Genomic DNA, 22,942 nt, shown 5'->3' with positions numbered 1-22,942 from the left:
TTAATTAAAGGAAAAATAATGTAATTAAATGAAATTCAATGTACAGGTCATTCAAATGGCTTATTTATTGTACATATCACCATAGCAATGTTTAATCTGAAATCATGTATGGCTACCAATACCATGTAGCATGAGGTTGAAAGATTTCATTTTAAAAACGAATTATCCTAAAACAATTACAAATAATTACAGTGGTCTGGAAATATTGTAAGATCATGTTGTGGGTTGTCTGTAATAATTCCCCTTCATTTAAATAACATAAGAAGAAAGAAAATCCAGGAATGAATTAGATCAAACACTGCAGTATGCATATCATGACAAAAATACAATTAAAATCAAATAAAATTTTATTGGTCACCAACACGTGATGAGCAGATGTTATTGAGGGTGTAAGGAAATGCTGGTGCTTCTAGCTCTGACAGTGCAGTAATATCTAACAAGTAACATCAAACAAATTACACAACATATACAGTTGACGTCGGAAGTTTACATACACTTAGGTTGGAGTCATTAAAATTCGTTTTTCATCCACTTCACAATTTTTTTGTTAACAAACAAATAGATAAGTCGGTTAGGACATCTACTTTGTGCATGACAAGTAATTTTTCCAACAATTGTTTACAGACAGATTATATCACTTATAATTCACAGTAGCACAATTCCAGTGGGTCAGAAGTTTATATACACTAAGTTGACTGTGCCTTTAAACAGCTTTGAAAATTCCAGAAAATAATATCATGGCTTTAGAAGCTTCTGATACGCTAATTAACATAATTTTAGCCAATTGGAGGTGTACCTGTGGATGTATTTCAAGGCCTACCTTCAAACTCTGTGCCTCTTTGTTTGACATCATGGGAAAACCAAAATAAATCAGCTAAGACCTCAGAAAAAAATTGCAGACCTCCACAAGTCTGGTTCATCCTTGGGAGCAATTTCCAAACGTCTGAAGGTACCACGTTCATCTGTACAAACATTAGTACGCAAGTATGAACACCATGGGACCACGCAGCCGTCATACCGCTCAGGAAGGAGACGCGTTCTGTCTCCTAGAGATGAACGTATTTTGGTGCGAAAAGTGCCAATCAATCCCAGAACAACAGCAAAGGACCTTGTGAAGATGCTGAAGGAAACAGGTACAAAAGTATCTGTATCCACAGTCAAACAAGTGCTATATCGACACAACCAGAAAAGCCACTCAGCAAGGAAGAAGCCACTGCTTCAAAACCGCCATAAAAAAGGCAGACTACGGTTTGCAACTGCACATGTGGACAAAGATCATACTTTTTGGAGAAATGTCCTCTGATCTGATGAAACAAAAATAGAACTGTTTGGCCATAATGACCATCGTTATGTTTGGAGGAAAAAGGAGGATGCTTGCAAGCCGAAGAACACCATCCCAACCATAAAGCACGGGGGTGGCAGCATCATGTTGTGGGGGTGCTTTGGTGCAGGAGAGACTGGTGCACTTCACAAAATAGATGGCATAATGAGGAAGGGAAATTATGTGGATATATTGAAGCAACATCTCAAGACATCAGTCAGGAAGTTAAAGCTTGGTCTCAAATGGGTCTTCCAAATGGACAATGACCCCAAGTATACTTCCAAAGTTGTGGCAAAATGGGTTAAGGACAACAAAGTCAAGGTATTGGAGTGGCCATCACAAAGCCCTGACCTCCATCCTATAGAAAATGTGTGGGCAGAACTGAAAAAGCGTGTGTGAGAGAGGAGGCCTACAAACCTGACTCAGGTACACCAGCTCTGTCAGGAAGAATGGGCCAGAATTCCTCCAACTTATTGAGGGAAGCTTGTGGGAAGCTACTTGAAACGTTTGACCCAAGATAAACAATTTAAAGGCAATGCTACCAAATACTAATTGAGTGTACGTAAACTTCTGACCCACTGGGAATGTGATGAAAGAAATAAAAGCTGTAAAGTAAATAATTCTCTCTACTATTATTCTGACATTTCACATTCTTAAAATAAAGTTGTGATCCGAACTGACCTAAGATGGGGAATTATTATTAGGATTAAATGTCAGGAATTGTGAAAACTGAGTTTATATGTATTTGGCTAAGGTATATTTAAACTTCCGACTTCAACTGTACATATGAGATGAGTAATGCCAGACAAGTGACTAGTGTTCCATTCCTTAAAGTGGCCAGTGAATCACAGTGAGTCTGTGCTAATAGGCAGCAGCCACTAATGTGCTAGTGATGGCTGTTTAACAGTTTGATGGCCTTGAGATAGAAGCTGTTTTTCAGTCTCTTGGTCCCAGCTTTGACGCACCTGTACTGACCTCGCCTTCTGGATGATAGTGGGGTGAACAGGCAGTGGCTCAGGTGGTTGATGTCCTTGATGACCTTTTTGGCCTTCCTGTGACATTGGGTGCTGTAGGTGTCGTGGAGGCCGGGTAGTTTGCTCCCGGTAATGCGTTGAGCAGACGCACCACTCTCTGGAGAGCCTTACGGTTACTGGCGCTGCAGTTGACATACCAGGCGGTGATACAGAACCAACAGGATGCTTTCAATTTTGCCAAATTTCTTTAGCCTCCTGAGGTTGAGGATGCTCTGTTGGGCCTGGGTGGTACATTTCAGTTTGTCAGTGATGTGTACAGCAAGGAACTTGTTCGTGGACAACCCTCTATCTACATTTATTCATTTATTTATCCGTTATTTTACCAGGTAAGTTGACTGAGAACACGTTCTCATTTGCAGCAACGACCTGGGGAATAGTTACAGGGGAGAGGAGGGGGATGAATGAGCCAATTGTCAACTGGGGATTATTAGGTGACCGTGATGGTTTGAGGGCCAGATTGGGAAATTAGCCAGGACACCGGGGTTAACACCCCTACTCTTACGATAAGTGCCATGGGATCTTTAATGATCTCAGAGAGTCAGGAAACCAGTTTAACGTCCCATCCGAAAGACAGCATCCTACACAGGGCAGTGTCCCCAATCACTGCCCTGGGGCATTGGGATATCTATTTTTTTAGACCAGAGGAAAGAGTGCCTCCTACTGGCCCTCCAACACCACTTCCAGCAGCATCTGGTCTCCCATCCAGGACCAACCCTGCTTAGCTTCAGAAGCAAGCCAACAGTGGTATGCAGGGTGGTATGCTGCTGGCATCTACGGGACTGTGGTCCCGTCTATGTAAATAGAGGATTGTCCACGAACATCTCCTTTGTTTTGTTGATGTTGAGTGACAGGTTGTTTTCCAGGCACCATACTCCCAGATTCCTCACCTCCTCCCTGTAGGTGGTCTCTTCATCATTGGTATTCAAGTCTACTACTGTTGCGTCGTCTGCAAACTTGATGATTGAGTTGGGGGCATGATTGGCCACGCAGTCATGGATGAACAGGGAGTACAGGACGGGGCTGAGCATGCACCCTTGTGGGGCCCAGTGTTGAGGATTAGCAGAGTGGAGGTGATATTTCCTACCTTCACCACCTGGGGGTGGCCCGTCAGGAAGTCCAGGACCCAGTTGCAGAGGGCGGTGTTCAGATCCAGAGCCTCGAGCTTAATGATGAACTTGGAGGGTGCTTTGGTGTTGAATGCTGAGCTATAGTCAATAAACAGCATTCTTACAAAGGTATTCCTCTTGTCCAGATGGGAAAGGTCAGTGATGGCAATTGCATCATCTGTGGATCTATTGGTGAGGTAAGCAAATTGAAGTGTGTCTAGGGTGACAGGTAAGGTAGATGTGATATGATCCTTGACTAGTCTCTCAAAGTACTTTATGATGACAGAAGTGAGTGCTACGCGGCGATAGTCATCAAGTTCAGTTACCTTTGGCTTCTTGGGTACAGAAAAAATGGTGGACATCTCGAAGCATGTGGGGAAGGTAGACTGGGATAGGGAGAGATTGAATATGCCCATAAACACACCAGCCAGCTGGTCTGCGCATGTTCTGAGAACACGGCTAGGGATGATGTCTGGGCCGGCAGCCTTGCGAGGGTTAAAATGTTTAAATGTTTAACTCTCATCGGCCACGGAGAACACACAGTCCTTCAAAGGTTGCGAAAAATATGTTTAGCCTGTCCGGAAGCAAGTCAGTCTCGGCGTTGTGACTGGTTTTCCTTTTGTATTCCAGTGATTGTCTGTAGTCCCTGCCACATAGGTCTCGTGCTGTTGAATTGTGACTCTCTGTACTGATATTTAGCTTGTTTGATTGCCTTGTGGAGTGAAAATGTGGTGGTTCGTGCTTTCAGTTTTGCGCGAATGCTACCATCTATCCACGGTTCCTGGTTAGGGTAGATTTTAGTAGATTTTAATAGTCACAGTGGGTACTACACCTCCTATACACTTCCTTATAAACTCAGTCGCCGTATCCGTGCATGCGCCTAGATTATTTTCGCAAGATAGCCGGAACATATCCCAGTCCACGTGATCAAAACAATCCTGAAGCTTGGATTCCGATTAGTCAGACCAGCGTTGTATAGTTCTTAGCATGGGTACTTCCTGTTTGAGTTTCTGACTATAGCAGTGGTTCTCAATCCTGGTCCTGGGGACCCAAAGGGGTGCACATTTTTGTTTTTGCCCTAGCACTACACTCCTGATTCAAAACATCAAAGCCTGATGAGGAGTTGAAAGAGGAGGAAGGGAAGCGCTACTAAGGTACACAATAGTACATTTTCGTAGATAGAAGGTTCTCTTTGGTAAAAGGGGTAAATTGGTCATCAAAAAGAAAGGAGGACCAAGGCACTCTTCATGTAATTAATTTAAATGCCTTTATTAATGTGGCATGTTCAATAGAACATTTTTTTTTTTAAACCGATGCGTTTCGGCAGCATGGCCTTCGTCAGGGAGTTGTTTATTTGAATCAGGTGTGTAGTGCTATGGCAAAAACAAAAATGTGCACCCCTTTGGATCCCCAGGACCAGGCTTGAGAACCACTGGCCTATATGAAGGGAGGAGCAAGATGGAGTCTTTTTACCGAAGAGGTCTTAAACTCGCAATTTTACATCTAATTAAGAGGTTTGGTGCAGTATTTCTCAAGTGGAAAAATGTGCTTGAAAAGTAGTGGTCGCTCGATGAATGACAAACGCTTCATTGAAGAATCAGGTTCATAGTTCCCACTCCTACTAGGAGTAGTACTGTTGACCAATCACAGCCCCAAGAAAACATGTTGCGTTCACAAACAGCCAAAATGAAAAAACATTTTGTAATTATTCATTACACGCAAACTGTTTCGACTGGGCTTTAACCGGGTGGTGGTGTCTCTATAGAGAGCAATAGTAATGGCAATAGTAGTTTTTGGATGAAGGCCAAAAATGAGGTCTGTGGTAAACACAGACTTAAGAGAGCTCATACGTTTTGTTATATGAGGTAAGATCACTTTTTGTGAATTGTGATGCATTTATGTAATCAAAAAAGGCACGTAAAGCACAATTACAGCTGTGAGTCTCTAAGATCATTCCACACCTGGATTGTACAAACATTTGCCCATTATTTCAATTCAAAATTCTTCCAGATCTGTCAAATTGGTTGTTGATCATTGCTAGACAACCATTTTCAGGCCTTGCCATAGATTTTCAAGTAGATTTAAGTAAAAACTGTAACTTGGCCACTCGGGAACATTCACTGTCTTCTTGGTAAGCAACTCCAGCGTAGATTTGGCCTTGTGTTTTAGGTTATTGTCCTGCTGAAAGGTGAATTAAGCTCCAAGTGTCTGGTGGAAAGCAGACTGAACCAGGTTTTCCTCTAGGATTTTGGCTGTGCTTAGCTCCATTCCATTTCTATTTTATCCTGAAAAACTCCCTCGTCCTTAACGATTACAAGAATACCTAATAACATGATGCAGCCACCACTATGTTTGAAAATATGGAGAGTGGTACTCAGAAATGTTTTGTATTGAATTTGCCCCTAAAAAAACATTGTATTCAGGACAAGAAGTTAATTGCTTTACCACATACAGGCTTCCTTCTTTTCCCTTTGTCAATTAGGTTAGTACTGTGTAGTAACTATAATGTTATTGATCCATCCTCAGTTTTCTCCTATCACACCATTAAACTCTGTAACTGTTTTAATGTCACCATTGGCCTCACTGGGAAATCCCTGAGCCGTTTCCTTCCTCTCTGGCAACTGAGTTAGGAAGGACACCTATATCTTTGTAGTGACTGGGTATATTGATACATCATCCAAAATGTAATTAGTAACTTCACCATGCTCAAAGGGATATGCAATGTCTGTATTTTATTTTATTTTTTACCCATCCACCAATAAGTGCCCCTCTTTGCGATGCATTGGAAAACCTCCCCGGTCCTTGTGGTAGAATCTGTGTTTGAAATTCACTGCTCAACTGAGGGACCTTACATATATTTGTATGTGTGGGGTACAGAGATGAGGTAGTCATAAAAAATCATGTTAAACACTATTATTGCATTATGGCAGGTTGAAGTGGCCAGAGTCAAAATAGTGCAGAAGGTGTCATATGCTGAGGCAGTGAAGAAAGTAGAGGAGGACGGGTCAAGGGGGAGGGATCCTGAGAGGATCCCAATGAGTAGTAGATTTGTGCCAGCACAGAGGGGTAGGCCAACGAGTGATTTATGCTTCAGTAAGGTTGGCTTCTTAGTGTTCATAGCAATGGTTATCAACTGTAACACAGAAATGGAATGTAAATCACAGAAAATAGATGTGGTGGCAGCTGCAGAGAAGTATTTGGGTATACAAGATTTGACTTAAGAAGAGTTACAGGGTGTGTTGACTGACAGGTTGGTGTCCTGTTCTCCCAGGCTGTTGGCATGGTGCAGGAACAGATAGGGTCAAAGTAGTGGAATGGGGTAGTCGGTTTTTAATGATTGTAGGTGGCAGCTGCAGAGCAGTACCTGTGTGTACGAGATTTTACTGCAGTAAAGTTATAAGATGTTTAGAGATATTAATATTTTAGGGTTAGGGTTAGTTGGTGGTGCAATTAGTTTAAAAAAAATTAAATCTAAAAACCTGTTTTCACTTTGTCATTATGGGGTATTGTGTGTAGATTGATGAGGACACATTTTTTTTTTCATCCATTCTAGAAATAGGCTGTAACGTCACAAAATGTGGAAAAGTCAAGGGGTCTGAATACTTTCCAAATGCACTGTGTATAAACTATTACTAAGGAATTATAATTCCATGTCTACCCTAAGACACATACAGTAAGGCAAGGACAATGGGCTACTGCTTGGGAAGCCCAGGGTTCAAGCACAATTACTTTGTTTCTGTTCACACCTCCAATACACTATGACTTTGTGCACCTGCCACATGCATGCAAGCCCGAAAGAATGGCGCTATGCAGCCTCACAGTGATCATATGATTCCAGTCTTGGAGAGATGACAGTATCAGGAAGCCGTCCACACCCCATCTTTTTACGACCTTATCCATGAATAGGTTGGTAATGAGTAATGCAAATGAGGTTAAATATTTGTCACGTCTATGTTTTTAATACAATAATTGACTATAATTGTTATTCATCCTCATTAACCCATATGAACTTTAGATGAGATAATTACATGGATAAATAACCAAGCTGTGGATAGGCCACACTAAAAAAAGACAGAAACAACATTTTTATTTAACCCTTATTTAACTAGGCAAGTCAGTTAAGAACAAATTCTTACATACAATGACAGCCTACACCGGCCAAACCCGGACGACGCTGGGCCAATTGTGCGCCGACACTATGGGACTCCCAATCACGGCCGGTTGTGATACAGCCTGCATCGAGGAGTAGATTATTCTGCTCTGTAGGCTACAGTAAACATTCCAGTGTAATAACAGTCATTGTATTAAGACTCATTCAACCCTCTATTTTTACCACTGTAGTCTCTTCACGGAACCATGATAGATTTTTGCAGGGACGGTCAGCCTTCGGAATGGGGAGGTTCTAAATTCCTGGCCGCTGGTGCGTCTTGCCCTGGTGGTGGAAACTGGGAAGGGCTGAAGAAGAGAGCCCAGGTATAAAAGCACCACTATCCCATTCCAACGAAGTGTGAACAGTTTCCAGTATTGAGTGAAGGTAAAGACAAGTTACAGGCCGTCATCATGAGTCGCAGCCCAGAAAGGATGTCTTCTTACCGTCGCCACTTCGAGGGAGCCCTTGCCTCCTCCTCTGCTTCCTACCAGGTGCGGGTTTCAAGCCCTTCACCGACCCGAAGGGATGTACGTCACCGCTCTGCCAGCTACAGTCGCAGCGGTGGAACCATGGGGAGGAGGAACGCCTCCAGCAGCCATAAATCCCGTATGACCAGGTAAAACAACTCTCTTGAAGTTGTATTCTCTATGGATAGGACCATTACAGGCTACAGTTTAGGTTTTAATGCAATATCAGCATAAACTATCCATTTGTTCTTTCACAGCAATACTGCCTCATTTATAATTGTAGGCTTAGCCTAATACTCACTGAATTGATTCCTAATGGGACACTTATTTCTATTGATAAAATATATTTCACATTGAGTATCAGACCTATTCTGATTATTTCATTACCTGAATAATCCAGATTAAAAAAGTAATGAAGTCAAATATAGTGGATAGTTGATGACTGGCCTTGTCCACTCCTGTCCTTACCACAGCAGTGTGAGTATGGGGGCCCTGTGCTTCGGAATGAACAAGGGCCTGGGGCCCAGCCTGGACCTGGATGCAGCTGCAGCGGAGAACCAAGAATTCATGAGCACCCGCACAGGCGAGAGGAAGGAGATGGTGGCCCTCAACGACCGCCTGGCTATCTACATCGAGAAGGCAAGACCATGCCTCATCTCACACATTCTGTCACTCATACTCTCCTCTCTCTCACTCAAACTCTATGCCACACCCAGTCACACTTTCATGCAAACCTATCTTTTCTGCGCTCTTTCTCACTCACAAACCCATGTTCTGTCCCAGGTGCGTACTCTGGAGGGGCAGAACAAGCTGCTGGAGGCTGAGATTGATGCTCTGAAGAACCGCTATATGAAGCCGTCTGGGCTGAGACAGCTCTACGAGGGACAGCTGAGAGAGCTCCACCGGATCGCGGAGCAGATGAGAGTACAGAGGGTGAGCTTTATGACCACCAATATGTCCCACCTATAGCCTATGCATGATATTTACTTTTACAATGGTGGACTGGGATGAGACAGACAGGTATTGGGTTTGACTGTGTTTCCTCCACCCTAAGGACCTGGCTGTAGCGGCCAAGGGGGCCATGGCAGGACAGGTGGAGGTGCTCAAGGTCAAATATGAGGAGGCTCTGGAGGCCAGGAAGAATGCAGAGTTGGAGATCGAAGCCTTCCGCCCCGTGAGTCAAACACAGATGCAGACATAACCATCACACAATGTCAACATGAACTCAAATTGTGTACACACAGAATCACCTACCTCATTTACCAGGCTGTCATGAAACAATTTACTGTCTTCTCAGTTATTCCTGTGTATAAACTCAATAATAATTCATCATCTAACCTGTCTGGCAGGATGTGGATAGAGCCACCTCGGCCCGTATCGGCCTGGAGAAACAGCTGGAGAACCTGGAGGTGGAGCTGGCCTTCTTGACCAGAGTTCACAAAGAGGTAACACGTCTGGGTCTATTTCTGTGTCTACGTCTGTTTTCCCAACGAGGAAGGTAGCTGTATTCACAGGTATAAGTGTCTTTCACTGTCTTGATTCACAGAGGGGCAACATACCTTTGTGTCTATTTTCAGATTGAGGTAGTCCTTTTCTATCTGTGTAACATACTGTATCTTACATACTGTATGTGTCTGTAGCAGCATCTGTTTAGTATGATTTGTGGCCATCACATGCATGCAGCTGGATTCACACATTACTTATGACAGTATATGAGTTAAAGTGGGAGAGTTTGTATCATGGGCCTAGTGATTGACAGTTTTGTGAGGCAAACTTTATCGACGAACTGTGAAAACTGCAGGGCGGGCTGAGTTAGGAAGTTAGGGTTTCCACAGATAAGAATGAAAGCGAAATTCACAGAAGGAATGAGTAGTGTCCATTGTATTTGCCCCGGTCAGGAAATTGAGGAACTGATGCAGCAGATCTATGTGGCGGTGGCGAAGGTGGACATGACTTTTGCCCTTCCTGACCTCTCCTCCGCCCTTAAACAAATCCAGTCCCAGTACGACAGCATCGCTGCCAGAAACCTACAGGTACCAATTGCAGATATTATTACACCTAACTTCATACTTGATTACATAATTACACAGAAAATGGAATACATTTTGTTTCTGGTCTTCCTCAGGAGATGGACGCTTGGTACAAGTCAAAGTTCCAGGACCTGAACAATGTGACAACCAAACACGTTCAAAGTGTTCGAAGTGTGAGGGAGGAAATCGCAAGTTACAAGAAAGATGTAAGTGGGACCCTCTTTTCTTATAATCGATAATACTGTTATTGACAACAGTAGGCAACAGATTGAAAACACACGTGTGTGTGTTTGTCTCTTGTGAGTAGAGCTTAAACCTGGAGCGTGAGTTGGAGTCTATGAAAACGAGAAATGAGTCTCTGGAGGTTCAGATTCGTGATGCTGTGGCGAGACACAAGAAAGAAGAAGAGACACTGCGTGTGAGTTGTACTACTCTCACGACACACATTTACTGGAGAAAGAAGCATGGGAGGTCAGAATGGATATTTGCTCTACAAAGTGGGCAATAAGTGAGAGTACTTTCAAATGGACTCTAACAGCCGGTCACAATTGGCTCCCTATGACCTAAAAGCTTGTGTGTGTTTCCCACAGGAGCGTATTGAGGGGCTGAAGCTGGAGCTGATGGCGATGAAGGAGAAGATAGCTCTGCTGCTGAGAGAGTACCAGGAGCTGCTCAACGTCAAGATGGCCCTGGAGATTGAGATCACCACCTACAGGTGACAATCATAACTCCCCTATAGTCTAAACAGGCCTTTTCTGCTCCTCATTTCCCATTGAAGAGAAAATAACTGGACAGATAAATGCAGATTGCACCAAGTAGGTGTCCTCCATATTGCTTTCAGCTATCCTGGGTTTGTCAAATCTGTAGAGATGAAAAAGAGGAGGCATGCAGCAACACAACTCTTTTGATATGCAGCCTACTTTATGGTTGCTAAGTGTAAATCTGTGATTTTGCGCGTCTTCTCTGTGGTTGTGTATTTGGCAGGGCGCTGATCGAAGGCGAGGACACCCGTCTCAGCACCATGGTACAGAGCATGTCCGTCGGTGGAGGAAGAGTGGCCATCAGCGCTAGCTCCACCTCTGCCTCGGTTAGTGCCGCCTCTGTCAGCGGATACGGGGCCGGGCTGGGCAGAGCCCCTGGTATTGGATACGGAGGCACCAAAGAGGCCCCTGGCGGGGCGGTGATATCACCAGAGAGCCAGACGGGGAGCTTCGAGGAACAGTCAGTGGAGATGACTGAGAGGCAGACTCTTCTCATCAGGTAGAGCAAACCTGGGTCATAATTTAAACCATACTGGGAGATAATCTTACCTATAATCTGTGGATAAAATATGGCATACCGGTAGTCTGTTTTGTCATCTGAATAAGTGATTGAGGACATTTTTATATATTTGTTTAAAATATATTTGTCACCCAGTGTTGTTTTCAAACCCCTTTTTGCCTGCCCTTTCCCATTTTCTCTCGGAACAGTTAAGACAGATGACACGTATGAGAGCGACACACAGGAATGCACCATTACCACCTCTGGAGCTGCTGATGACACAGACGAGGACTAGAGATGGAAGTCCAGGCGCCTAACTCCTACACCACCAAATTAATGTTAGACCCCTGGAGACCTAAGCCCCAGCCCGTCCACCCTTGCCCCCAAAAATGTAACCCACACCAACCCCCTAGGATAGTGGTCAGGACCCCTATGGTCCTCTTCTCTGTGTCTCTGTCTCTGCCTGCACTAAACTCCCTCTTTGCCTTTCTGTTAGCCTTTAACTCCCTGTGTGTGTGTCTGAGAACCACATCGTTCTACAAGCAACAAATAAAATTAAAAAACAGCAAAGCAATGATAGTTTTTCTCTCGATGTGGGAATTTCCAAACATATTTAGGTCAACAACAAAAAAACTAAAAAAGTTGGACAAATTTGATGTCTAGTTTCCTATTTTTACTCCTGGTGTTCAACAATTACATCAAATCAAATGTATTTATATAGCCCTTCGTACATCAGCTGATATCGCAAAGTGCTGTACAGAAACTCAGCCTAAAACCCCAAACAGCAAGCAATGCAGGTGTAGAAGCACAGTGGCTAGGAAAAACTCCCTAGAAAGGCTAAAACCTAGGAAGAAGCCTAGAGAGGAATCAGGCTATGTGGGGTGGCCAGGCCTCTTCTGGCTGTGCCGGGTGGAGATTATAACAGAACATGGCCAAGATGTTCAAATGTTCATAAATGACCAGCATGGTCCAATAATAATAAGGCAGAACAGTTGAAACTGGAGCAGCAGCACGGCCAGGTGGACTGGGGACAGCAAGAAGTCATCATGTCAGGTAATCCTGAGACATGGTCCTAGGACTCAGGTCCTCAGAGAGAGAGAAAGAAAGAATTAGAGAGAGCATACTTAAATTCACACAGGACACCGGATAGGACAGGAGAAGTACTCCAGATATAACAAACTGACCCTAGCCCCCCGACACATAAACTACTGCAGCATAAATACTGGAGGCTGAGACAGGAGGGGTCAGGAGACACTGTGGCCCCATCTGATGACACCCCCGGACAGGGCCAAACACTTTGCCAAAGCACAGCCCCCACACCACTAGAGGGATATCTTCAACCACCAACTTACCATCCTGAGACAAGGCCGAGTACAGCCCACAAAGATCTCCGCCACGGCACAACCCAAGGGGGGCGCCAACCCAGACAGGAAGATCACATCATTGACTCAAACCACTCAAGTGACGCACCCCTCCCAGGGACGGTATGAAAGAGCCCTAGTAAGCCAGTCTCTCAGCCCCTGTAATAGTGTTAGAGGCAGAGAATCCCAGTGGAAAGAGGGGAACCGGCCAGGCAGAGACAGCAAGGGCGGTTCCTTGCTCCAGAGCCTTTCCGTTCACCCTCCCACCACTGGGCCAGACTACACTCAATCATATGACCCACTGAAGAGATGAGTCTTCAGTAAAGACTTAAAGGTTGAGACCGAGTTTGCGTCTCTCACATGGGTAGGCAGACCATTCCACAAAAATTGAGCTCTATAGGAGAAAGCCCTGCCTCCAGCTGTTTGCTTAGAAATTCTAGGGACAATTAGGAGGCCTGTGTCTTGTGACCGTAGCGTACGTGTAGGTATGTACGGCAGGACCAAATCAGAGAGATAGGTAGGAGCAAGCCCATGTAATGCTTTGTAGGTTAGCAGTAAAACCTTGAAAACAGCCCTTGCCTTGACAGGAAGCCAGTGTAGGGAGGCTAGCACTAGAGTAATATGATTTAAAAAAAATGTGGGTTCTAGTCAGGATTCTAGCAGCCCGGAAAGTAGAGCATTGCAGTAGTCTAACCTAGAAGTGAAAAAAGCATGGATTAATTTTTCTTCGTCATTTTTGGACAGAAAGTTTCTGATTTTTGCAATGTTACGTAGATGGAAAAAGCTGTCCTTGAAACAGTCTTGATATGTTCTTCAAAAGAGAGATCAGGGTCCAGAGTAACGCCGACAGTCATAGCAGCACAGTCTTTGTAGTTGAGGTCCGTTCAAAGCAGTGCAATTACTCCACTATAAAACAGTAATACAAAATTGATCTACAATAACTGCTAATGTAAACATGTACATAATTACCACTACATTGACAGAGGATTAAGGTTGGGTAAAAAAAGAAGAGGATTACAAGTCTAACCTTATTTAGCATATTTTCCCTTCATTGTCCAATACAGTGATTCCCTTTCATTCACATTGACAAATCAAATTGTTCAGACTCATACAAGTGATAACACAGTATTAAATGCAGTGCACATTATAAAATGATTTGGCACCTGATAAAGACTACAAATTTGACATAGAATCATGGGTTGAGGAAATTGTCATTAGATGCACGATTTAAAAAATGTGTTCGACAGACATTGCATAATGCCTGTTTATAAAGGTTTGGGCTCCTCTCACACACCTCCTGCGATGCGGTACACTGTCAGGCTAACTTCATGTGTCAGGGCATCAGCACTCTCCTGAAACACACATCACCCTCAGACAGTGAGAGAACAGAAAAAGAAAGAGTAAAGAAAGGTAAAGGCATAGTGAGTGAACAAAGAAATGTGAATTGAGTGAATCCCTATCGCTCAGTGTTATATTCCGTTCAAGTAGGTTTGAGTGTCAGCGTCTCAGTCCCACCTGTGTGTCTGCCTCGGCGTACACTCGGACCACATCCTCAGTACCTGATGGGCGGACAAAGGAGCGTGCCCATCTGTGCTTATTCACCAGGCTGTCTATGGCCTCCTGCAGACCTGCTGAACTCACTGTTCTCCTCTCTGCATCTGTAGTGTCAATCACACGCTGGTCTGCCACCCACAGGCCACACAACAACACTGCAACTGAGGCACTGGGATAAAGTGTTAAAACATATATACAAGATTTCCTTATTATACAGGCATTTAAAGTAACATACGATGCAACCACCCACGCAAACACACACCTTGACTTTGAGCTGTCTGTTGGGCAGATCTGTGTAGATGGCGTCCCATTGTTGTACGGTCATCCCTCTGATGGTTAACACTGCCTCAATCAGTAGCATGTCAGAGATAGCATCTCCTACAGTCTACAGTGAGAGCGAGAGGAAATGTCAGTTATGCATACAGGATTGGACCCTTAAATTGCAACGAACGTGTGTAGTCACTATTGCTGAAAACGGTTGATTGTGTTGCCATGGCCGTGTGTGGTCATACCTGGTTGATGAGGTTGACCGTGTTCTGCAGTAGCGGTGCAGAGTTTTCCCTCTCGTCGTTGGTGTTGGAGTCCCGGGCTAGCTGCTTGATCTTCTCTTCTGCTTCTTTACTGAACAAGACCTGAGACAGGACCGCAATCATACAGACAGGCCGTCACTGAGCGGGCACGTTCAAGCAATCTACCCATCACAGATCAATGTGTAAGCATGTGCAAGTCGGTTTCCTACTCACAGTCCCATGGCAGTTGGCCTCGAAGTAAACACCAATGTCAAACTCCTGGGCTGCATGGTGAAGGCGTTTCACTCCGGTCTTGGTACACCGCACTATCACCTGGAGGGAGGAGAGGTCAGCACTGATCGCATGTGTGTTGGAGCAACTAAGGTGTGTGTGTGTGTTTGTGTGTCCTCACCTTCATGGTGTCTTCCAGGTAGCGTGTAGAGCTGCCGTTAGCGTATGCCGTCTGTACCACGGCTATTTGTAGGTCAAGACCAGCCTGCGCAAATCAAAACACACACAGGGGAACATGTCAGTGTGTGCACACTTCTGAATGAGGAGGAGTTGGTGTGTTATGTAGGGGCATGTTTAAGCATCACAGGTGAGTATAGCGAGTGCGTGGGTGTATACCTGTGTAAGCAGTTCTTTGAGGTATGTGCTGATGAGGGTGGCAATCTTGTCTCCCGTCTAGTAGGTGAAATCTCCCTGCTGAGTCGCAGTAGTAATAAACAATACGATCAGCATCACCATCATACGAACAGCAACGCTCCCCTGCACTCATCTCCACACCTAGAGAGAGATGTGAGACAAAAGAGGAGAAAGATTGGGATGGGAAAACGAGGGAGAGAGCAATACAAACAGACAGAGTGGATGGCTCTGACCCTTCTCTAAAGGAGTTTGGCTGAAGCCAGCAGTATACGTAATGTGATTCATTGAGATGTCTTCCTCTCTGGTGGACAAACATGGGAACAGCATAATAATATAACAAACCCGAGTGTCCTGTATTTCATTACGAGATAAAAAAAGTTTCAGTCACCTGTAGCCTGAGAGAGACACCCATGGGTCGAAGTTCTGTTACGATCTCACTATAGATTTGGACACACCCAGAGTTGAGACCTGCCTCTGCCAAGGATGCGTCTCAATCATAAATAGCTTCCTTTCCTAGTTTGTTTCACTTTCCCTACACACAGCTTGCTTTAAAAAAAATGTAATGTAATATATACTGTAGATCTGTAAGAGTTTGGGTCCAGAGTGTCTCCCCCTTTGAAGAGGGGGATGACCGCGGCAGCTTTCCAATCTTTGGGGATCTCAGGCGATTCAAAAGAGAGGTTGAACAAGCTAGTAATATGGGTTGCAACAAATGCGGTGGATAATTTTAGAAAGAGAGGGTCCAGATTGTCTATCCCAGCTGATTTGTAGGGGTCCAGATTTTATAACTCCTTCAGAACATCAGCTATCAGGATTTGGGTGAAGGGGAAATGGGGGAGGCTTGGGCAAGTTGCTGTGGGGAGGTGCAGGGCTGTTGACTGGGTAGGGGTAGCCAGTTGGAAAGCATGGCCAGCTGTAGAAAAATGCTTATTGAAGTGTCTGGAGTGTACCAAGGGCTATATCTGTTCCAGGTTCTAAAATTGTTTAATGGGGCATGCTTATTCACCATTTAAGATGGTGAGGAAAGCACTTTTAAAAAACTACCAGGCATCCTCTACTGACAGAATGAGGTCAATATCCTTGGGGTTGTACCTGGTAGGTTCATTGATAATTTGTGTGAGATTGAGGGCATCTATCTTAGATTGTAGGACGGCCGGGGTGTTAAGCATGTCCCAGTTTAGGTCACCTAACAGTACGAGCTCTGAAGATAGATGGGGGGCAATCAATTCACATATGGTGTCCAGGGCACAGCTGGGGGCAGAAGGTGGTCTATAACAAGCGGCAACGGTGAGAGATTTGTTTCTGGAAAGGAGGATTTTTAGAAGTAGAAACTCAAATTGTTTGTGCACAGACCTGGATATTATGACAGAACTTTGCAGGCTAACTCTGCCCCCTTTGGCAGTTCTATCTTGTTGGAAAATGTTATAGTAAGGGATGGAAATTTCAGGATTTTTGGTGGCCTTCCTAAGCTAGGATTCAGACATGGCTAGGACATCCGGGTTGGCAGAGTGTGCTAAAGCAGTGAATAAAACAAACTTAGGGCGGAGGATTCTAATGTTAAAATATATATATATTTCTTTTAAAGGTTACCTTTATTTATACAGTTTTTTTCTCATTGAGATAACATCTCTTTTCCAAGAGAGACCTGGTCCAATAGCAGCAGAGGGAACAACGTTTCAGACAAAACAACTTACATACACTAACACAACATTAAACAAAACTATAAACACGCATAGAGTACAACAAAAACATTGTACATTAAAAACACAAACATGCATGAAACCAGAAGTCAACAAATGAGAGCGCCTCGGGACTGGGAGTGGAGCGAGGCGCTGAAGGGCCTGGATTAACCTTTACATCACCAGAGGAACAAAGGAGTAGGATAAGGGTACGACTAAAGGCTATAAGAACTGATCGTCTAGTGCATTCGGAACAGAGAGTAAAAGGAGCAGGTTTCTGGGCACGGAAGAATAGATTCAAGGCATAATGCACAGACAAGGGTATGGTAGGATGTGAATACAGTGGAGGTAAACCTAGGCAGTGAGTGACGACGAGAGAGGTTTTGTCTCTAGAGACATCATTTAGACCAGTTGAGGTCACCGCATGTGTGGGAGGTGAAACAAAAGGGCTAGCTAAGGAATATTGAGCAGGTCTGGAGGCTCTACAGTGAAATAAGACAATCACTAACCAAAACAGCAATATGGACAAGGCAGATTGATATTAGGGAGAGGCATGCGTAGCTGAGTGATCATAGGGACCAGTGGGTAGCTAGGCGAGCTGGAGACACGGCGATTCAGACAGCTAGTGGGCCGGGGCTAGCAGAAGGGCCTTAGGAGGACGTCGTGACGGAAGAGTCTGTTGTAGCCCCCTCAGACGTTACGTTGGTAGTCCAGTCGTGTTGGATCGGCAGGGCTCAGTGTTGGCAGTAAAAGGGTCCAGGCCAATTGGCAAAATAGGTATTGTATCTCAAGAAATTGGCTGATGAACCTCTTCAGCTAACAGTCCGATATGCTCTAGACAGCTAGCGGGCTGAGGCTAGCAGGCTAGCGGATGGGCCTTCAGGGGACAGGCTGTTGAAACCCCTCGGGTGGATTACATCGCTAGACCAGTCGTGATGGAATGGCGGGGCTTGTGTCAGCAGTAAAATGGGTCCAGGCCAATTGGCAAAAAAGGTATTGTCGCCCAAGGAGTGGTTAATGGACCTCTTCAGCTAGCTGGGAGATAGGCCTAGCACGAGGCTAGTTTCAGGCTCACTGGTGCTTGCTTCGGGACAGAGACATTAGCCAGGGGGTAGCCACTCAGATTTTTTATTTTTTTAACCTTTATTTAACCAGGCAAGTCAGTTAAGAACATATTCTTATTTTCAATGACGGCCTGGGAACAGTGGGTTAACTGCCTGTTCAGGGGCAGAACGACAGATTTGTACCATGTCAGCTCGGGGGTTTGAACTCACAACCTTCCAGTTACTAGTCCAACGCTCTAACCACTAGGCTAGCTAGCTGCGATGATCCAGGTGAAAAGGTTCAGAGCTTGCGGTAGGAATCCGGAGATGTGGAGAAAAAGCAGTCCGGTATGCTCTGGGTTGAATTGCGCTGTGCAGACTGACAGGAGTTGAGGGCTAAGGTTAGCTGATGGCCGCGAGCAGTGGCTAACTGGCTACTAGCTAGTTAGCTGGCTAGCTTCTGTTGGGGGTTCCGGTTCTTAAGTATAGAAAATAGGAGATCTATACCACATTGGGTGAGGCGGGTTGCAGGAGAGTATGTTGAAACTGAGGTTAAAAATATTTAAAAAATATATACGAAGGAAAAAATATATATACACGACAAGACAAAGACTGAACTGCTACTAGCAGTGAACTGCTACTTGGTTTAACCTTATAATAACAAGCAAGCAATTATAACAAGCAAGTATAAGTTCTTGCAAATGAATAAACTTGCTTATAACTGCTGACCAATTTCTGTACTTCAAACCAACAATCAAATATCAAGGTGTATTTAAACCCAAGAGTTAATGCACCTTTACTGTGGCTTTCCAGGGCGTGGACTCCATCCAGTACTGCCTGTGATAGGCTCTCACTACTGGGCCTGATGAAACACAACCAATCACATTAATTATCTGAGGTAACCTTGGTTGAGTTCTTATTGCATCACCTGGTGCCCCGGATGGGGTGAGTTTAAGTATTTTAGATCATTCCATTGGTCCTAAAGTGAAATTTTTACCCACCCGGGACACCGGTTGACGCAAAATGAACTTGCCCCCTGTTATATTGCTAACCCTTGACATTCAAGATTATAGTTTAGTTTCTAGACTAGAGAATGTTAATACCCCAGTACCTTGTGTCTTTACTCACAAACACGCTGGCCTCCTGGGCCATGCTGATGGCCTCTCTCTCGATTACGTCCTTCAGGGCGGTGAGGAGCCCCTCCTGCTCTGCGTTGGCCAGCTGGGTGGCATAGCCCTCCCACGCAGGGGTCACCATCTCCCCCATGGTGTCCACCAGCTTAACCCCGTTATCCTCCTGGAGAGGGAGGGTGGAGGGATATAGTGGATGGGAAGGGAGAGGAGGAGAGAAGGAAGGAAGGGGTAAGAAAGGAACAGGAAGGGGTGATTGTAGTATAGTGTGGATATTAGGGGTGATGTAGATGGAGAGAGGGAGGGGGGGAGATAAAGATAGAGATTGGGATATTGTGTAAGTCAGAAAAGCAATAGTTTCCATGAAAGCAAATCAATTCCAGACAACCTTTTTCTAATAATATCAGCAGCTTTATTTGTGGCCCTCAGAGCAGACCAGAATAGAACCAGGGACTATCGGTCAAAGACCGATCGTTCCACCTTAAAAAGCACAAGTAAGAGGATTGACACACACCATCTCAGATTGTTCTGAAATGGTTTCTGTTGTTAGAAATATAATTTGGTTTGAGCAATTAAGCACCCAAATTGGCCATCTTAATTTATAAGATTCATATAATAATATATAAATATAGTACCTAACATCCGATTTGGACCAAGCATGGGTTGCTGTCATAACTTGTCCATAAACTGCTGACAGGGTAAGGAAACCAATATGTAATTTGTGTGAACTCTCCAACATTGGGGGGATTATTATATATATTTTTAAATCACCTAATAGCAGGAACACCACCATCTAGTGGTCAGAACCAGGTATTATAAGGATGTAGGATGGGACCTAACAGCTTCAATGACTAACTTCTCTGAACAGGGTTGGAAAAAAACTTCCCCAAATTCACTGAGAATATATTACATAGTATAAACAAAAACAATACTCCGAGCTGCAGCTCCATAGTACTTGTCAGAAAGAAAACATACACAGATTATTGGTTGTTGGGGAGGGTTGGGGGGAGGGTCCATGTGTGGCTTTTGACAATTTCTTTGGATTCTTCATGTCTTAATCATTGTTTTTTTCTAATTGGTCCAAATCAGATGTTAGGTACTACATTTATTGAATATTGCATGAATCCTATAAATTAAAATGGCCAATTTGGGTGCAATCAATTAGCTTAATTTATCATAGATCAAATTATATTTCAACAAAATACTGTTGCAGGAATGCTATTATCTGTTTCTAACTACAGAAATGATTTCAGAATGATCTGAGATGTCATGGTTTGCTTGAAATGACATGGAATGACCCTGAAGCCATATAGGTACAGCGAAGGGTATTAAAAGGAAGCAAGTGTTAGGTTTGGCTCACCTCAGGGTTGTGTGACGCAGTGACCATGACTCCAATGGTGGCCTTATTCTTCTTGGAGCGGAGCGTGGCCAGTAAACCCATTCGGAACATGACATGGTCTAACTGCTTAGAGTTGGTGCGGAACCCAGCAGTACCATACTGTAGGACCAACCCTACAGGTTTAGGGTGGACAGCAGACTTCTGGGATACTTCCTCAAACAAAATGGGCCATTCCTGAAACACCAAAACAGAAAAACAAAGAGGATGTCTGAATAATTTGAAGTGGGTTCCTCTCTTCAGCTCATCTCCTTCATAAGATGTAGCCTGTATTAATCAGGGGGCTGAACATGTTTAAAATATCCCAAATAATACAAATTGTGGTAATATATACATTTTGAACAGTTTACAATAATAATGATAGCCACAACCCTTTATCAACACGATTTCAATATGTGATCTGTCAATTTAATTAGGGCACTGAGAAACCATGTTCACTCATTCATTCTAAATCCACTATGATGTAGCCTTGGCACTACCAGTTCATACTCTACGGGGCAAAGTTTATTTCAAAGGTGTATCTGTGCTGCTGCTGATCATTGATAGCTAGGTAAACTAAATCAACTCATGCAGAAACATGATTAAGCTCCTTCCTCTCTATTGACAGACTGATATTTCAACATGCGTGCAAGGTAATTTACTTGTTACAAGACAAATAGAATACCGGCTATTAATTTCGAAATATTTACTAAACGTATAAATAGTTTCACTTACTTGCAGTTGTTGAAGGAGTGAATTGAAAGCCTCTCGATTCTACTTGCGACGTGGCTGCAGTTCCTTGTACGTCCCTTGACCACGCCGTTGAACTGTCATGCTCCGCTACACCGCACAAAACCAATCATCTGAGCACATAGTTGGCTGGGCAGATTAGACATGTTTTGATGCATTTATTCAGTGGGCACAGCTTTAGAGGACGATTTCCCCAAGGAAAATTAGTGGGCTAAAAGCTTTACCCAATGTTTTTACCGGCTCAAGACAATTCAATATACATATCGATTTAATCATAAGACTGTGCCCAGAATAAATGCGCCTATATAAAATGCAGTTCTTGCCTATTGTACACTACATGGCCAAAGGTATGTGGACACCTGCTCGTCGAACATCTCATTCCAAAATCATGGGCATTAATACGGAGATGGTCCACTCTTTGCTGGTATAACAGCCTCCACTCTTCTGGGAAGGCTTTCCACTAGATGTTGGAACATTGCTGTGGGGACTTGCTTCCATTCAGCCACAAGAGCATTAGTGAGATCGGGCACTGATGTTGGGCGTTTAGGCCTGGCTCGCAGTCGGCGTTCCAATTCATCCCAAAGGTGATCGATGGGGTTGAGTGCAGGGCTTTGTGCAGGGCAGTCAAGTTCTTCCACACTGATCTTGACTAACCATTTCTGTATGGACCTCGCTTTGTACACAAGGGCATTATCATGCTGAAACAGAAAAGGGCCTGCCCCAACTGTTGCCACAAAGTTGGAAACACAGAATCATCTATAATGTCATTGTATGCTGGAGAGTTAATATTACCTTCACTGGAAGTAAGGAGCCTGAACCATGAAAAACAGCCCCAGACCATTATTCCTCCTCCATCAAACTTTACAGTTGGCACTATGCATTGGGACAGGTAGAGTTCTCCTGGCATCCACCAAACACAGACTCCTCCATCGGACTGCCAGATGTTAAAGCGTGATTCATCACTCCAGAGACTGTGTTTCCACTACTCCAGAGTCCAATGGCGGCGAGCTTTACATCACTCCAGCCAACACTTGGCATTGTTCATGGTGATCTTAAGGTTGTGTGCAGATGCTCGGCCATGGAAACCCATTTCATGAAGCTCCTGATGAACAGTTATTGTGATGACTTTGCTTCCAGAGGCAGTTTGGAGCTTGGTAGTGAGTGTTGCACCCGAGGACAGACGATTTTTACATGCTACTTACTTCAGCACTCGATGGAACGGAGTAAATTGATTGACATCAAACACAGAAACCATGTGTTTGATGCTTTTGATACCATTCAATGATTCCGCTCCAACCATTACCACAAACCCGTCCTCCCCAATTAAGGTTACACCATCCTATTGGTGGCCTACCACTTCGTGGCTGAGCCGTTGTTGCTCCTAGAGGTTTCCACTTCACAATAACAGCACTTACAGTGTAAACATGGGCGAGAGAGAGTTTCTTCCACCATATGTTTTGTCTTGGAGCTATTCCTTTCAAATCAAGTCACATTGAGATTGACTATATAATAATATAATAATATAATA

At 44.1% G+C, this 22,942-nt stretch overlaps 1 protein-coding gene and 1 pseudogene across 1 annotated transcript; one reads left to right on the top strand and one right to left on the bottom strand.

Moving 5' to 3' along the window:
* Positions 1-7,411: 7,411 nt before the first annotated feature.
* Positions 7,412-11,938, top strand: ngs (notochord granular surface). The gene is made up of 11 exons (XM_035792667.2): positions 7,412-8,227; positions 8,552-8,717; positions 8,862-9,011; positions 9,133-9,252; positions 9,428-9,523; positions 9,977-10,111; positions 10,204-10,314; positions 10,416-10,526; positions 10,699-10,823; positions 11,093-11,368; positions 11,578-11,938. Exons 1-11 carry the CDS (start codon positions 8,022-8,024, stop codon positions 11,579-11,581), a joined length of 1,500 nt encoding a protein of 499 aa, XP_035648560.2. The 5' UTR covers positions 7,412-8,021; the 3' UTR covers positions 11,582-11,938.
* Positions 11,939-13,994: 2,056 nt separating this feature from the next.
* On the bottom strand, positions 13,995-20,842 carry LOC118397863 (phosphoacetylglucosamine mutase-like; annotated as a pseudogene).
* Positions 20,843-22,942: the final 2,100 nt, after the last annotated feature.

The sequence above is a fragment of the Oncorhynchus keta genome, chromosome 19 (assembly GCF_023373465.1).
Source record: "Oncorhynchus keta strain PuntledgeMale-10-30-2019 chromosome 19, Oket_V2, whole genome shotgun sequence".
Lineage (NCBI taxonomy): Eukaryota > Metazoa > Chordata > Actinopteri > Salmoniformes > Salmonidae > Oncorhynchus > Oncorhynchus keta.
Note: the sequence above shows the minus strand (reverse complement) of the source record. Positions and strands in the feature narration are given on the sequence as shown.

What these genes read in the sequence shown, in the direction of transcription:
- ngs (XM_035792667.2), top strand. Translation starts at nt 8,022, where the DNA reads ATGAGTCGCAGCCCAGAAAGGATGTCTTCTTACCGTCGCCACTTCGAG. An exon ending in TCGCAAGTTACAAGAAAGAT is followed by an intron (nt 10,315 to 10,415) that starts GTAAGTGGGACC and finishes TCTTGTGAGTAG; the next exon opens with AGCTTAAACCTGGAGCGTGA. An exon ending in ATTGAGATCACCACCTACAG is followed by an intron (nt 10,824 to 11,092) that starts GTGACAATCATA and finishes TGTATTTGGCAG; the next exon opens with GGCGCTGATCGAAGGCGAGG.